General features: G+C 59.1%; 1 protein-coding gene across 2 annotated transcripts; it reads left to right on the forward strand.

Annotated features, from left to right (window-relative positions):
• The first annotated feature begins 1,339 nt into the window (after nucleotides 1–1,339).
• Nucleotides 1,340–16,985, forward strand: PTDSS2 (phosphatidylserine synthase 2). 2 transcript variants are annotated; one of them, XM_075545123.1, is made up of 12 exons: nucleotides 1,340–1,681; nucleotides 3,690–3,791; nucleotides 9,736–9,818; nucleotides 10,391–10,458; nucleotides 14,755–14,889; nucleotides 15,025–15,075; nucleotides 15,217–15,330; nucleotides 15,410–15,528; nucleotides 15,603–15,717; nucleotides 15,799–15,965; nucleotides 16,047–16,232; nucleotides 16,355–16,985. In XM_075545123.1, exons 1-12 carry the CDS (start codon nucleotides 1,494–1,496, stop codon nucleotides 16,515–16,517), a joined length of 1,491 nt encoding a protein of 496 aa, XP_075401238.1. In that variant the 5' UTR covers nucleotides 1,340–1,493; the 3' UTR covers nucleotides 16,518–16,985. The 2 variants fall into 2 exon arrangements, with proteins under 2 accessions (XP_075401238.1, XP_075401239.1); XM_075545124.1 differs by having other exon boundaries at nucleotides 15,820–15,965.
• The last annotated feature ends 269 nt before the right edge of the window (nucleotides 16,986–17,254 follow it).

Consider the following 17,254-nt stretch of genomic DNA (forward strand, 5'->3'; position numbering starts at 1 on the left):
TCAAATATCTTTTCTGCATCAATTTATGTGGTCACATAGTTCTTTCGTTTTATTTAGATTGTGGACTGGAGTGGTTATTTTCCTAATGTTGAACCATCCTTGCATACCTGGTATAAATCCCACTTGATTATGATGTGTTATGTTCTTAATATTTGACTGAGTTCTATTAGCAAGGATTTTGTGGATAGTTTTTGCATAAGGGGAGAATGATAATCTCCGTGGGCGCATAGTCTTACCTTTGTTCTTCAGAGCAGCTGATGGGTTCGAACTGCCTACCTTGTGATTAGCAGACCAATTCCTAATCCAATTTTAGAACATTTTCATCACTTCAGACAGAAACCAGGACTGATTCCCAGCCAGGACACAGAGGGCTAATCATGGGCAGCTGTACCAAAGATGAATGGTTCCAACAGTGGTAGAGAAATGAGCAGCCTGTTTCCGTGTGGTCATGGAAACCCTGTGGAGCACTTCAGCTTTGTCACAGGTCACTCTGAGTCCGTGGCAGTGGGATGGCAAGTACCTGGCTTCTTTCATTCAGCGTTATGTCAGCATGCACCGGGACGAGTAATATTGCACCGTGTGCGCATGCCACACGGTGCTGATCCGTCTCTGTGGACGACCACTGCGGGCTGTTTCCCCTTGACTATCAACAAGGCAGCCAAGAGGCACACGTCCCAGGGCGCTTCCGACGTGCTCCTGCTACTATACATAGGGTCGCTGAGTCGAACCAACTCCAAGGCACCTAACTACGCGACCTGGGAGAGAACCTAGTGGGTCATATAATCCATTTGTGGGTTTAACCATTTTAGGAACTGCCAGACCGCTTCCCAAAGTGGATCTCTGAGAATCGCGTCAACCCAGATCTGTGAGGCCGTTGCCTACTGTCTCAGGCCCCAATCTCGCGTGATCCTCCCACAAAACCGCCGCACTGCCCACAGGACGACCCCTGTGGGGTCGCGGGGGCCTGCTGAAGCCCCTGGTGCGTCTGCGCAGCACAGAGGGATGGCAAGCACCTGCAAAGGGAGAAGGGAGTGGCGCCCACTCCGGTCTGCTTCAGCCCTAGGGGAGCACGCGAAAGAGGACAGTGCGTCCACAGAGCTCGGACTAGGGGCTAGGGTCGGCCCGAGAGCGAGCTCCACCCTCCGCTTGGCCAGTACACCACGTGGACCTGGCTGGCGGGCTCCCGTTACTTAGCAACCAGAAGCATCTTTCCCAGAATGCCTTGCACCGGCCCATGACGTCAAAGACTACGAGAGCCAGCATGCCCCGCGGTCCTGGCGCTGCCGCGCACGGTCACCGACCCGCGGACTACAAAGCCCACAATGCACCGCCCACCCTTTCCTCACCGTCCACTGCCTGGGCTCTCCAGAGACCCCGCCGCGCGAGCGCCAAGACCCTTTCCCGGCGCTCACCGCGCCGTCGCGTTCTCCCGCCGGTGACCCGGCGTGCGTGGGGTCAGGCCACCGGGTACAGTGGCTCGAGACCAGGGCACCATGCGGAGGGGCGAACGCAGGGGCGCTGGGGGCTTGCGGCCGGGGTCCCCCGTGTCCACGGGCAAGGCCTCGCTGGAGAAGCCTCCCGAGGGCCCAGGCCCCGGGCTAGCAGCGGGGGAGCGCGCCGGGCCGGGCCGCCGGAGCACCGAGTCCGAGGTCTATGACGACGGCACCAACACCTTCTTCTGGTAAGGGCGGCGGTGACCACGCGAACTGGGTGTCCCCAGGGCAGGGTGACCGCAAGGTCCGGGGTCCCCGCAAGCCCGACCCAGGCCGAGCCGTGGGTCCTAGGGCTGAGCTGACTTCATGGCCCCAGGTCCCCGCTGAGCCCCAACCAGGCCGAGCTGGGGATCCCAGGACCGGGTGGCCTTACATTCCTGAGTCCCCGCTGAGTCCGAGCAAAAGGGTCCCTAGGGCGACGGGCACTTGAAGCAGTGTATTGCTCTGGACCACAGTAGGCCCGTCCTGCACCCACCCGGCACAGCCTGGTGCCCAGCTAGACTGGGCTTCTCCTGTCTGGGGGCTCCCGGGCTCCTGTCCCCTGTGTCCATTTCAGGAAAACTAGTGGTGGTGGGGAGATTCTCCCCACCCCCCATCTTGAGTGGGCTGGCCAGGAAAGCCCCCTGGAGGGAGGCTCCCTGCCTAGGACTGGTGGGCCCCTATCTCAGTTCCATGGACACCCGGGCAGGACACCCTCTCATGGAGACTAGTGATAAGAAGGGTCAAGAATCGCTCTTGGTGTTTACAGAGCATTTGTGGAATAAAGACCCACTGGTCTCTTGGTTTGCTGCTTGGGGCCAGCTCCTCCTCCTGGACATCTCCAGACTCTTCTTATTTGGGGCGGGGGTGTGGGGCAGGGACAGCAGCTCGTCAAGGCTCAGAGTCCATGCTCTGGCTTCACTGTAGGGGAACCAGCCCTCCCTGCTGGGGTCCCTGAGCAGCTCTGCCTGATGACCCTGTGACCTTGAGTTGGTCCCTCTGCCCTAGCAAGCGCTTTCCTCATTTCCTACTAACTTCACTGCTGTGTACTATATGGGGCAACAGGTGTCAAGAGTCACTGAGCTTTCTTCCCTGGAGCTGAGAGCTAGAGGGAGGGGAGGTACACCTGGCTGTAGCTGGCTGGGGAAGTGGAGGAGGCAAGGTGCATCTTGAGCCTTGCTGGACAGAGGGCCCCTCAGGTGGGCCAACCAGGCTAGGGGAAGGGCTGGCCCTCAAGGTGCTGGTGCTGGAGGTGGGCCTGCCCTCTGCTGTGCTCTTCCCTCCTTCCCTACTGGGGGCCTGGGGCACAGAGGGGCCTGCCGAGGGTGCTGGGTGCAGGGCTGGAGCCCTCCCCTAAGGAGCCCCATCCCGTGAGATTTGCACACAGGCATGAGGGTGCCAGCCCCAGTTCAGAGCCCCTTGACTGTGGCAGGACTTACCTGTGTTTGATGGGTCAGGAGACCTCTTGCTGGTGGCCTTGTGCCCTGGTGAGTCTTCTGGATGGTGTTGGCTTTCCTGAGAGAGAGACGGACCCCTGCCCTGGGATGGCTGGTGAGTTTGGGGGCTGTGGATCACCTCCCTCCTGCCCCACCCCCGTCCAGGAGGAGCATCCAGTGTTGTTGGGGCAGGTGATCAACGCTGCCCAGAGGGTGACCTAGCCCTCACCGACTTCCTGTGCTCAGGTTTAGAATGCATTCTGCAGGCCTGATAATTTTAATTACAACTGTTAGAAAAAATAACCAGAGTGAATGTAGGTAGCCACGGATCCAAGCAATTGCTGCTCGTGGACATGGGTTTGAGGCGCCCGTGGGGTTCTCAGGTTGGGAGAGGCCGGCCTTCTCCAGGGTCACGTGACTATGCAGAATTGAGGGTAAGGGCTTCATCTTTCTGGCTGGTGTGTTAGGACAAGGAGGTGGGATTCAGGGTGGGGACGGTGTCTCCCAGGGGACCCTGGGACCAAGTCACTCAGGACCCATCTGCTGTGCTCTCAAGCGGCGTGAAGGAAGTGGGCAGCCAGGGACCACTGCCTCCCACAGGCCTGATTTCCTGGGGGTGTCCGAGCAAGGCTGAATCACCCGAGTGTTTTGTGTCTGTGGGTGAGAGTGGTGAGGACCCTGGGCATCCGGATGCGATGCTGGGAGAGCTGGTTCGCACTTGCCGCTGGGCTGGAGGTCCTGGCCACGCCACCCTGACGTGCCCTGCTGTGTTGCGTTGCAGGCAAGCCCACACCCTGACCGTGCTGTTCATCCTCACCTGTGCCCTCGGCTATGTGACCCTGCTGGAGGAGACCCCACAGGACACGGCCTACAACACCAAGAGGTGACTGCGCCAACCAGACCCGGGGGCAGGGCGGGCGCTCCATGCCTACCTGGGGGCCTCCCGAGGTGTGCCCGGTGGTGGAGGCCCCTGTGGCTCTGCCAGCTTGAAGACAGTTGCACGCTGGGCAGTCAAACTCCAGCCCCGGCCAGGGTCTGCCCATTCTGTTTGCATGGCTCCCACGGGGTGTTGGCATAGCTGGAGTCCCGTGTGGGCACTGGGCCGGCCTGGCCCCATCCTTCGGCTCTGCAGGGGTAGCCACCCTCTGCTGTGAACCGGCACAGTGCAGCCCAGAGTGTCCTGCCACCCCACTCCACCTGGCCTCCCTGCGTGTCCCTGGGGCACAGGGTGCCACCTCCCCTCTCCCCTTCCTCCTTTCCCTTTCCGTCCTCCTGACTGTGTGTCTGCCTCGATGTCGGAGCACAGGCACGGGGAGCTGGAGGGGCGTTGGAGTCTGGAGGTGGGCGTGGAACATTGGGCTGGCTTGCTGTCCTCCGCTGGGGTCCCCTGTTGTTGCACAGCATTGTTCTGGCTGGGCCCCTGTGGCATCTCCCTGGGGAGCCTGAGCCTGTGGCCTGCTGGGAAACTGCACAAGCTGGCCTGCTGCTTGTTTGCCTAGAGGATTTTTGCAGAGGCGCTTGGCCTTCTCCACACCTTGTCTGTCTACACTTCCCCAGAGATGGGGGACACCTTGAGAAGCACCCCAACTGTGTGGGCCTTGTGCTGGCTGGGCCCTGGCCGGGGGTGAAGTTTGACCCTAAAGCCAGGCCAGCTGGTTGCCCCCAACCAGCAGTGTGCAGTGTGCTATAATAGGATGTCTGTGGGAGGGACCTCTCCCCTAGGCCCTCCTGAGGGCCAGTGCTCCGTGGCCCCATCATCTGGCAGTGGTCCCGCCCAGGGACGGGGTGCCGCATTCTCAAGGGCACTTTCTGGGAGGGCTGTGTGGGGACCCTAAGTGCTTTCCTAGCTTGTACGAGGCTCCATTGTGCCTGAACTCAGGCTTGTTATCCCTGTGCAAGTGGGAGCCCCGGGTCCAAGCCCCCTCCCTGCCTCCTGCTGCCCCCCCAGAAGCCCTGCTCAATGTGTCCCCCATACATGTCTCTGTGCCCCTCTAGCACGTGCCTAGTGCATCTCTAGCTCCCTCCAGAGGCCCAGATGCCCCCCCTGCACACACAGCCCTTGCGTCTGTGTCCCCGCATGTCCTGGAGGTGGGCGGGTCTTTATTCTGTTAGGACTCCTGTGTGCCCATGAGGAGGTAGCAAAGACCACCCTAAGGTCACTCTTGCTTCTCAGGGTGTCCATGCTGAGCGTGGCTGCCCAGGAGCCGGGAGCCCTCAGTGCCGAGTGCTGACAGGCCCTTCACGGGGGTCCTTTGGCTCTGCTCTAAAGTCAGCTTGTGGGAACTTGTTCTGACACTGACTGTCCTGTGACTGGTCGGTGGGTGCTGAGAAGCATGCTGCCCTGGGTCTGGGACCCACCGCCTGCCTAGGGAGGTGCCCCCGGTGCCTGCCTGGCTGCCCCGTGCTGCCCACGTGGGACAGCTGCTGGATTCGCTGGTCTCCGTGCTCCGTGGGCTGCTGATGGTGCTGTGTCTAGGCTGCTGGGTGAGGCGCCCTCTGAAGCCCAGCGTTTGTGGTGCTGGAAACCCTGTCAGGACCTGGGAGGAGCTTCTCAAAGAGCCTGGGGAAGGGAGTGACAGGATGTTGGCTCATTTTCCATGAGCCTCGTGAAGCCTCGCTGCGAGGACACGGTGAGCGAGATGACCTGGCCACCCGAGGCCGTGAGACACAGACCTGACAGTGACCCAAACACAGTAAGTCAAGGAGCAAGGGCTTTTGTTACAAAAACCAAACCTGGTCTATGCACAGTTCACACCACAGTCCAAAAATGCCCTCCGTGGCCGGGGTCATGCCACGCCCAGGCAGTCCCTTTGCTGCACGTCGCTGGGGCACCGGGAGCTAAGCGGCCAGCATCTCACCTGCCAGCATGGACGGCCAGGCTTGGTCTCACACTGCGGATGCAGGGTCAACAGAGCCCCGCCCCTGGAGAAGGACATCGTTCGTGGTGAAGTGGAGGCCGTGCAGAAGAGGAAGGCCCTCACGAGATGGGGACATGGTGGCTGCAGCCCTGGGCTCAGACACGTAAAGGACAGTGGTGAGCATGGCGCTGGACCGGGTCCTTAAGGGCTGGGACAGACTCCCCGGCACCTGGCAGCCACCAAGATCTAAATGCAACAAGCAAGATCGTCGTCCCTCTGAAAACCCAGGATACCTCAGGCTCTGGTCGCTTTGTCAACGCCACCCTGGCTCAGCCCTGAGAGTCGTGCTGCGAACAGTGCTATAAGGGAATGGCCAGATGAAGATATTTACAAAACATCACCTGCAAAGAGACTTGGAGTCCAAGTACACATAACTTTAAAAACTCCTGATGGCAGCACGTCTGCACGAGGCACCTTGCACAGTGACAGATGGCTAATAAGCCGCGGGAGTATCGTCAGTGTCCCAAGTCCCACTCAGTGCTGTCTGTGCACTGAGACAGCCCCGCTTCCTGTCCTACAGAAACGGCTCTCGGACAGCGCCGAGCCGGACCGGGAACTGCTGGAGCCCAGCACCCCGGCATAGCCCTCCAAAGCGTGGTCTTACTGTGCGTGGGTCCAGCACACACCCCACCACCTCCCCCCGCCCCTTGTGAGCTGAGCTTTCTTCCAGAGGCCGGCGGCCCCCTGGCTGGGGCTATTTCACCAGAGGTGTGCCCAGGCGAGGTGCAGGCAGGTGTTAATTCAGGGCGGTCCTCACCTCACGGCCATTCTTCTCTCACCGGACTCGTGCAGCTCTGTCTCTCCGCTGTTGGTCACTGTTGACAGCCCTACTAACCTGGGGGCGTGGGGTCACATGCTGCGCTGTCGCCTCACGGTCGGCAGTGGGAGCCCACAAACCACCTTGGGAGAAAGACGAGGCGTCCTGCTCCCATAAAGACCAACAGCCTCGGAACCCCAGGGTAGCTCCCCGCTGCCACCCTGTCGGAATTGGCCGAGGACAGTGAGCCACATCGCCAGCTCTGCCGGTGCGTTTCTGTTTTTTTAGCAAAGTCAACAGCTTCAGGAGGAGATGCACCAAGGGAAGGATGCTGCAGGCACCACTCTTGGGTGCTTTCCGCAGGGGACAGGCCAGCACCCACTGCCACCCCAGGGACCATTCAGCCACTCCCTCAGCTTCCACAGGGGACAGGCCAACGCCCACTGCCACCCCAGGGACTTCTCAATCGATCCCTCAGCTTCCACAGGGCCGGGCCTGTGCCTGCCTGAGCTGCTGCTGCTGCTTCAGTCTGTCGTGTGGTTTATCTGTTCATGCCCACATTAGAAGATACCCTGCCCTTACGTGATGTCTGACCTCAAACTTCAAAGGGGGTGCTGAGAGTCACCGTCAGCACCCAGGACTGAGTCCTGTGGGACAGAGGTCACCTTCCAAACCCTCCTGCGAATTCTGACATGCCCTGCCCCCCTGCGCTCACAGACCACGCTCACAAATGTGGGATTTAGTGGGAAGTTACAGTTGGTTACAGTTTGGCATGAGAAATGGTCTGGACATGCTTCTTCTGACAGGATAGTCTCTCTTTCCTCCACTATGCCCAGGCTCTGCTTCCGTGAGCAGTAATTGTGGATCCCAGCAAGATGAGACCTTGACGACTTCGGTCTTGTCTGTCTGCCCTGATGCTTCTGACTGGCCAGGTGTGAGGGTTCTGGCTTTCTTCACATTGAGTTGTAATCCATTCTGAAGGCTGCCATCCTCGATCTTCATCACTTTGAGGAAGCCAGGTTGTATCATCTGCATAGTGCAGGTTGTTACTAAGCCTGCTCCAATCCTGATGCCGCATTTTCCTTCATGGAATCCAGCTTTCCTGGTTTTTGCTTTAAATTACAGATTGAATGAGTACCATGATTATGCAACCTGACACACACCTCTCTATGCAATATTCCCATGTTCTGTTTGCACAACTGCTTCTCGAGCCATGTACAAGTCCCTCGTGAGCACAATGAAGTGTCCTAGATTCCCATTCTTCTCAAGATGATCCATAGCTCTTTCTGATCCACACAAATTCCTTGACATCGTCAATAAGACATGAGTCAACAAAGATCCATCTGACATCAGCTTGGATGTCCCTTGTCTGCATCCCCTTCTGAACGGACTGCCTCTCAGGGCGTCATCTCACTTGCACATTACGTCCACGGTACCGTTCTATAATCTGCGCCTTCTGTCGGGTCACCTGTCTGTGGGGTGGGTACAGATAGGGCCTCTCTCAGGCAGTGGGCCAGGTAGCTGTCTTCCAAGTTTCCTGGCCCAGGTGAGTGAGCGCTTCCTGGGCTTCATCAGCTGGTGGTGGTGGCGCGGCATCGGCGGTGCTGAGGATGTTGTGGGCTAGTGAGGGACAGCCATCGGAGAGCTTAGGGGACCTGCTGTGCTGTTGCGTAGAGCCAGGGGGTCCAGCAGGGAGCTGCAAACTCATGGTATCCTTAGACCTGGGGCCAAAGGAGCCTCTCTGTTCCAATGCAGACCCGGTCCCACGAGGGCTGTCCCCTGGCTGTGTGTGTGTGTGTGTGTGTGTGTGTGTGGTGCAGCCAACTGTCCCCAAGTGTTCACATCACCTGCCTTTCCTCAGAGGGGACTGCCACTCTAAGACCCCCTGCCTCAAGGGCACACGCTGGTTCTGAAGCCATAGCCACAGTGACCGGTACTGGAGCTAGACAGTTAAGGTGGTGGGTGGGGAGGGGCCAGGGCTCATTGTGCGTGTGGGCAGCTTGTCTGGGTTCCTGTCCAAGCAGGTGGTCCCCAGGGAATGTTGACAAAAGGGTACAACAGGCAGTTGCTGGATGCACTCCCTGGCCCTGCCCCCCAGCAGCAGTGAGCGCCTGGGGGCTGGGTAGGAAACACACTGGATGCACCTGGGGTGGGCCCTGGTGCCGTAAGGGATGGACACAGGAGTTAAAGGGGAGGTGGGGAGACCTGAGGGGGGCCTGCAGGGAGGGGAGTGGGGAGTTAAAGCAACCTGAATGGCAGCTGTGTCCACACCCTGACTCAGCGACCCTCGACTCCCTCATAGTAGAACCTCACCCAAGCCGCCTGCGGGGGTCAATCCTGGCTCATGGCGACCAGAGGGGCAAGGCAGAACTGCCCCATAGGGTTTGCCAGCCCATGAGCTCTACAGAGGCACAGGGCCACATGGTCCCCGGACAGAGCAGCTGATGGGCTTGAACCACTGGCCAACACACAACCACTGCCTCACCTGGGCTCCTAACATCCTGTCTGCTCCACTGGGTGTCTAGAGCAAGCCCCAGGTGGGCGCATGTGACCCCCGGGCACACTGGCTGCTGGCAGCAATGCTTCCCTGAGAGGCTCGTGGCCTGAGGAGCTGTGCATGGCCTCCCAGAACATTGGCGGGCGGGGAGAGGGTGACCAGAGCCAGCGACCGAGCAGGCAGCACTTGTGGCTGAGCAGCCCAGAAGCGTGAGTCCCAGAAGGACAGAAGGTAGCCGGCTGGCCGGCCTTGGTGCTGGCCACCTGGAGGGCCAGCTGGGCACGTCTCCCGAGACCCAAGAGCCCCGCGGAGGGTTCCCGGGACTGGCTGTGCTGGGCTGAGGGATGGTCCCTTCAGTGTGTCTTCCTCAGAGGGTGCTGGGTGGGGTCTCCAGATCCAGGTGGGTGGGGCCTGGGGGTGGGACCCTCCATGCAGTCTGGATGGGAGGCATGGGTGTTCTGTGGGGGCTGGTGACGTTGGCCGCCTGCAGGCCTTGGCAAGAGCAACTGGCCACACTCACTCCTCTGACCCTGGGGTCTCCCTGTGGCTGAGCCAGACCTGCCAGGGGACTGCCAGGCCATCGCTTACCCCCGACATGCGTGTCCTATCGGCTCAGTGTGGACCCAGTAGACTGAGGGGTCTGTTGTGTTTGCAGAGGGATTGTGGCCAGCATCCTGGTCTTCCTGTGCTTTGGAGTCACACAGGCCAAAGACGGGCCCTTTTCCAGACCCCACCCAGGTAAGCTGCCATCGGACCCCTCCTCCCGCCCGCTGCCGGCCCCTGTCTGACAGCAGATGAGGGACCCCAAGCACCACCTGTGGCTGCTTGTCCCTGGGACTGTGCACTCGAGTTCTGCTCGGGGCTCCCTCCTGCAGGCCCCCCCCCCACCCCACAGCACAGCTGTGGCAGATTTTCAGACACCTAGGGACAGGCCTCTGGGAGAGCAAAAGGTGCTGCTTAGGCGCCCAGATCCCACCCCCTCCCCAACCTCACCTCCCTGACTCCACCCCTAGGGCCCCACCCCATCCAGCCTGGGCCCCTGAGCTTTCACTCCCTTCAGGCTGGGCACAGGGGGACCTACGCTCCCTAAAGTGGGCCCCTAGTCCTGTGTACGTGTGACTCCTGCCTGCCTCCGGGTAGAAAGTACGTGAGGCAGCTTGTAAGTCAAGTCAGAGGTGGGGCCCGTGGAGGGTCCTGGCAGCCACCGCTCCATGGGATGAGTGAGGGCAGCGACAGTCGCTGCCCGCAGAGCCCCGAAGCAGTCAGGTCCTGGTGGCCGCCCCGCGGACCCGTCGGCTTTGTCGTTGTAGCTTACTGGCGATTCTGGCTCTGCGTGAGCGTGGTCTACGAGCTCTTTCTCATCTTCATCCTCTTCCAGGTAAGCAGCTCTTCCTGGTTGGGGCGTTGGATGGCACGTGGCCCGGGGCATGGCCGCACACACTCAGCCCACCGGCACTGGGGCGGCGTGGCTGGAGTCCATCAAGGTGGGCTGAGTGTTCCCACTGTGGGGACAGGAGCCCGCTGTTGGAGTGCACCTTAGTCCTCAAATGACACCCTTACTCCTGAGCACAGTGTAGAGGCCTCGTGCAGCAGACGTGCCCCCGCGATGGGCCGTGCACCCCAACAGCTGTGCTCCCATTCTGTTTTCCGTGACCCCGTCGACGGACCCGGCTCCAAGGACGTTTGCTGCCTTTACGTTGGCTTCCCGTCCATGCTGCAGCTTGCAGGCTCTGGTCTTAAATCGGCAAGTGCTTCGAGTCCTCAGAGCTAGCTCTTGGCAAGCCACGCTGTGTCATGTGCCTGCCGCACGCCCACGCACTTCATGCAGTTCCGCTTCGCAGGGTGTTGGCGTGGTGTACAGTGAACGAGCGTGGTAGATGTTGCCTCTCGTGATTCTGTAGCGAGGAGTCTCCTCTTGGTCTGTGTGCGCGATGGCCTCTAGCTCCTTGCACAGGTTCCACACGAGCTCTTCTCTGCGGTAGCCCTAGTGGGGATGGTCCACCCCGTCGAACACCTTTGCACGGCCAGTCAAACACAGGGTAACATTTTTCTGATATTCCCTGCTCTGAGCAAAGATGCGTCTGATGGCAGTCCTGTTGGTCCGCGCTCCACGCCCTCTTCTGAATCAGGCAGCTCCCTTCCAGTGTATTGCAGCAACTGTCTATGAATGATCTTCAAGTAAATTTTTCTAGAGACTGGCATTTTTCTGATAACAAAGTACATGAGATGAAGCATTGCCATCCTTGTCTCTAAGGAGCATGTGGCCACACTTCTTCCCACACACAGCCCACTGTACTTCCCATATTCTTCTCCAACGTCACAATTCACAGACGTCGATTCTTCGGTCTTCCTTAGTCAGTGTCCAGCTTTCACAGGCACGTGAGGCGATGGAGACGACCATGACTTGGGTCAGGCGCACCCGCGTCGTCAAGTAACCCTCCGTGTTCTTCAGCGAGGTTTTGTGCAGCAGATTTACCTTGTGCAGCGTGTCCTCTGATCTCTGGATTGTCGATCCCAGCAAGACAAAATCCTTGACAGCATCAGCCTTTTCTCCATCCAGCAGGATGTGACCTCTCGGTCCAGTGTGTTCCTTACATTGGGCTGCTGTCCTCGACCTTCATCAGCACATGCTTCAAGTCGTGCTTGCTTTCAGCAAGCAGGGTGGTGTCATGTGAACAAGCCTTCCTCAGTCCTGATGCCATTCTTCCTCTGCAGTCCAGCTTCTCGGAGGATTTGCTCGGCATGCAGATTAAACAGGCAGACGACCCTGACGCACACCTCTCTCGATTGTGAGCCATGCAGCGTGCCCTTGTTCTGTTGGCACCATGGCCTCTTGATCCGCCTACCAAGTTCCTCATGAGCACGATCCAGTCTTCCCAGGCCACCCATAGTTTACCATGGTCCACGCTGTCAAATGCCTTGGCTTAGTCAGCAAAACATAAACCGTTCGTGTTGAAGTACAGACCACAGAATGGGGACAGTAGATGGCCTAGCCACCTGGATTCACATTGGGGGGACACAGCTCAGAATGCCCCTTATCAGAAACACCCTCTTCCTCCTCCTGCTAACCACACACCCCTCGGGCTTCTGAGTCCTGCTTCACAGAAGTGAGCGCAGACAGGCTGTGTCGCTACTGCTGCTGTCCCTCGACACCGAGCTCTCGGGGCTCGTGCTGGGTCATGTCTCAGGAATGTGTTTCTCCTTCTTGCTACACGATTCCATCCTATGAGGAGCCCTGGTGGCTAGCCTGGTTATGCATCGGACCGCCTACCACACGGTCAGCAGTTCAAACCCCCTAACCACTGCATAGGAGCACAATGAGGTTTTCCTCTGCTAAGGATTCGCGGCTTCGGGACCTCACAGCACCCCATCCCTACTGTCCTGTAGGGTGGTTGTGATCTGGTTTGGTTCTGTTATTTGGACAGACAGCATGGTGTGGCTGTCTGTCCATCTAGTAAGGGCATTTTGGTTGTGCCCACCCTTGCACTAGTGTGGACAGCGCTGCCTCGGGCATCGTGTGTGGGTGTGTGGGGCTCTGCCTCTGCTTCTTGGCATACATGTGGGACGGGGACGCTGGGTACGGGGGTGGTTCTTGCTTCCAGTTTGTCTTGTGGCTGCACTGGGTTAAAGGAGCCCGTGGGGGTGGGGGTGGGGGTGGGTGGGGGCACGCGCGCGCTGGCTCATGCTGCTGATGGGAGAAGAAGGAAGGGACTCTGCTCCCACAAAGGGCGACCGTCTGTGAGTCAGTCTAAATACACCCAGTGGCGCTCGGTCAGGTGGATCTCAGTCCTCAAAGGGACGGTCTGGATCGAGCTCACTTCCAGCAAGCAGGGTGGTGTCATGTGCACCTCGCAGGTTGTGAACAAGCCTTCCTCCAGTCCTGATGCCTCTCTTCATGGAACCCAGCCGCTCTGCGGGTTTGCTCAGCACACAGACTGAACAACTATGGTGAGAGGAGACGACCCTGACACACACCTTTCCTGATTCTAAACCAGGAAGGGTGTCCCTGCTCTGTTCACACAGCTGCCTCTTGATCCACATGCATGTTCCGCATGCGCCCTGTCAAGTGGTCCAAGGAATTCCCTTCTTCTCGGGGCTGTCCCTACTTTGTTGTGATCCACACAGCCAAATGCCTGTGCGTAGCAAATAAAACAGAAGTAGACAGCGTCCTGGTATTTTTTGCTTCCCTCAAAGCTCCATCTGCCACGAACAGTGAAATCCCTTGTTTTACGTCCTCTTCTGAATCCGGCCTGCACCTTAGCGGCTCCCTGTCAATGCACTGCTGCAGCCACTGCTGGATGACCTTCAGCAGAATTTTGCTGTGTGTGAGCTCAGTGACAGTGCTCTATAATGTGAGCTTTCTGTGGGGTCGCCTTTCTCTGGAGGGGGTTGAAATAGGGATCTCTTCCAGTCAGCAGGCCAAGTTCTGCCTTCCAGACTCGCTGGCATGACGAGTAAGGCCTCCAGGGCTTCATCGGCTGTGGAGACATTTCAAGGGCTCTTCCAGCCATTCCCGGAGCCTTGTTTGTGGCGGACGCTTTCAGTGCCGCTTGGACTTCCTCCTTCAGCACCGCTGGTCCTTGCTCACATGCTGCCTTCTGAGATGATGGGGTACAAACTAGTTCTAGATGCATATGGTTCCCCAACATTTCCTCCCAGTCTGGAGGTTGTCTTTTCACTTTTTTCATAGATGTAACCTCCTTTAATAAACCAATGGTGTTAGATTTGTACGAGATATCATTGGTCAGTTTTGGTTTCTGCTGCTCTTGCTTTGTTATATCCAAGAAGCCATTGGTAAGAACTTCCATTTTTCATTGGGTGTTGTGTAGGGTGGGAGGCAGGGATCCTCATTTGTTCTTCTGCATGTGGGTAGGTGGTCTTTGTTTGCAGAGGGTCCCCTCCACCCCCAGGTCCTGAAACGGACACGCTCCCTCTGTCCACTGGCCCTCTAGAACATGCAGGTTCCCTTCAGTGGTGGTTGGTGTCATGGCCGGCATGTTCGGGTTTTGTACCTATGCTGGTGGGTAGGCGTGTGCATCCTAGTCCTGAGAAGGGCTGGGCCCTGGTCCCCTCTCCTGGGTGTCTGGGCTAGCATCGCGCCCTGTTCCTGGAGGCATGTGCCTGCCATCTCTATGGTGGAGGCCTAGCCCCTTCTTCGGCTGGCTTTGTTTTGCTGTTTTCCTTTCAGTTGCATTTGTTCGTGTGCGTATGGGGTGCACGTTCATCATGGATTTGGCTTGTCAGGTGCATTCATTCCTATTCAATTCCCTTGAAGCATTATTTTAGCTGTGGCTTTCCAATTTGCTATGTAGCCTTTTTGTTGTTGTGAAGTTCAAATTCTGAAGCCCCCACAGCCCAAGAATCAGGTGGCAGGGGGTTTCCCCGGACTTGGCGCTGCCTCTTTGGTACCCTCTGTCCCTGTCTTCGTTGTCCTGCCGCTGCTAGGCTCGCCCAAGGTTTCTGTCCGCAGCAGTGAACTGGTTTGAAGACTGGGGAGTGGTCCATTTGGAAAGATACACATTTACACTTGTGCACTTGGAGAGTGGGGTGCCAGTGCGGTGCCGGTGCCTCCAGGGGTCTGAGCAGCCGGCTCTCCAAGAGCTCCGCAGGCGTGGGGCTCACTGCGCGTGCTCAGCCCTCTGGGTGCCCCTGACGGGCGGTGCTGGCCTTGCAGACCGTGCACGATGGCCGGCAGTTCCTCAGATACATCGACCCCAGGCTGGGCGTCCCGCTGCCGGAGAGGGACTATGGGGGAAACTGCCTCATCTATGATGCAGACAACCAGACCGACCCTTTCCACAATGTCTGGGTAAGAAGCTGCGAGCTGCCCTCGTGTGGAAGGTGGGGTGCCCGCAGGGCTTCCTAGATGCTGACCCTGCGGTAGGGGGTGCGGGCAGAGGGGCAGGGTAGGGTACACACGGGACAGTTGTACTGTTGATCCCAGGACAAGCTGGATGGCTTTGTTCCCGCGCATTTCCTCGGCTGGTACTTGAAGGTAGGGTGAGCTCCCCCCCTCCCCCCAGGAGTGGGCGGGGATGGCGTATGGCAGAGGGTCTGAGCCTGGGGCCAACGGCGGGATGAGGCTGTGGTAGGCGGCCGGTCGGAGCCAGCAGCACACCTGCCTGCCCGCCTGCAGACACTGATGATCCGGGACTGGTGGATGTGCATGATCATCAGCGTCATGTTCGAGTTCCTTGAATACAGCCTGGAGCACCAGCTGCCCAACTTCAGCGAGTGCTGGTGGGACCATGTAGGTGCTGGCGCCAAGCGGGGCGGTGGGGTGGATGGCAAGGGCCTCCCCAATTCGTGACCCCACCACCCCACTGCAGTGGATCATGGATGTGCTTGTGTGCAACGGGCTGGGCATCTACTGTGGCATGAAGACCCTCGAGTGGCTGTCCCTGAAGACGTACAAGTGGCAGGGCCTCTGGAACATTCCCACCTACAAGTACGGCCGCCCGGGTGGCGGGGGTGGGGGCTGGGAGTGAGACTGAGGGGCTCATGGGTGCCCTCTGCCCCCAGGGGCAAGATGAAGAGAATTGCCTTCCAGTTCACGCCCTACAGCTGGGTCCGCTTCGAGTGGAAACCCGCGTCCAGCTTGCGGCGCTGGCTGGCTGTGTGCGGCATCATGCTGGTGGTGAGGCCACGCCCCATCCCGCCCCCTCCCTGAGCCTCTCCCCACCCAACACCTGGCCCTCAGCCTGTCCCTTCCCCTGAGGCCTGTGCCGGTGGCCCCCAGTTCCTGTTGGCAGAGCTGAACACGTTCTACCTGAAGTTCGTGCTGTGGCTGCCGCCTGAGCACTACCTGGTCCTCCTGCGGCTGGTCTTCTTCGTCAACGTGGGCGGGGTGGCCATGCGCGAGATCTACGACTTCATGGATGACCCGTGAGTGGGGGCCAGCCACAGCCCCGGGGCCCTCAGGTGGCCCTCGGAGCTGACCGCCTGCTCACCTGCCCACCCCCACAGGAGGTTCCACCTGAAGCTGGGCCAGCAGGCGTGGCTGGTGGCAGCCATCACCGTCACGGAGCTGCTGATCGTGGTCAAGTACGACCCGCACACACTCACGATGTCACTGCCCTTCTACATCTCCCAGTGCTGGACGCTGGGCTCCGTGCTGGTGCTCACCTGGACAGCCTGGCGCTTCTTTCTGCGGTGAGGGTCAGGGCGGGGCCCATCTAGTGGGCTGGGGCTCCTTTGTGTACACACACACACACACACACACACCCCAAGGTGCCTGGATTGTCCTGGTGACACATGCCCCCTGCCCCTCTCAGAGACATTACCCTGCGGTACAAGGAGATCCGAAGACAGAAGCAGGAGGGACAGGGTGACAAGGACATGGCCGCCAGCAATGGGGACAGACACTCGCCCGGTCCTGAGGACGACCTGCCTGGTCCTGAGGACCTGCCAGAGCCAGAAGAGGCTACTCCAAACTGACAGCCGCTGGCCTTCTCATGCCCGCCAGCTGTGTGGCCACAGCAGCAGCTGCAGACACTCTGCCCCCAACTGTTGTCTCAGAAGTGTCTGCTCCCAGAGCTGGTGGGAGGGAGGTAGGCCGTCCTGGGCTATGTGTGCCCGGGTGTGTATGTGTGTGCCTTTGAGGATTGTGTGCTCTTGGTCCCCAAACACCTGGCTGTTAGGGACAGGTGCCAGCCTATCTTTGGGTGCCCTCCTCTCCCACCGGCTGATCCGGACGCCGTGAATTGGGAAATGGGCCCCTGGTGTCCACACTACTTCTGAGGCCCGCTGCACCTCCAGATAAGCCAGCAGTATCGTGCGAGGACAGGTGCTGGGACGTCCAAGGACAGGAATCATTTCTCGGGGAGCATTTGTGGACCCAGGTGTGGTTGGGGCCCATGGGCAGGTGGGAAGGTCCCACAAGAATAAAGTGACAGCTGTCAATGGCTCTGGTTCCTGCTGCCCATTCCTTGGAGGTCCAGATATGGCCATGTTTGCACTTGACAATCGCCCGGCCACAGGGTCCCTGCTGTTGGTGGTGGCGGCTAAGGCCAGGTTAGAGGCTGTGAGGGAGACTCCTGGGTGGCCACTTAAGGGCAGGGTCTAGTAGCCCTTGCTCACCCTGGCTACTAGACCCTTACCCTGCCCTGTCCCTCGTGGTGTCCAGGAGCCCCAGCCCATGGCTGTGGGGCTGGATCAATTTATTTAGCTGGCGG

The sequence above is a fragment of the Tenrec ecaudatus genome, chromosome 4, assembly GCF_050624435.1.
Source record: "Tenrec ecaudatus isolate mTenEca1 chromosome 4, mTenEca1.hap1, whole genome shotgun sequence".
NCBI lineage: Eukaryota > Metazoa > Chordata > Mammalia > Afrosoricida > Tenrecidae > Tenrec > Tenrec ecaudatus.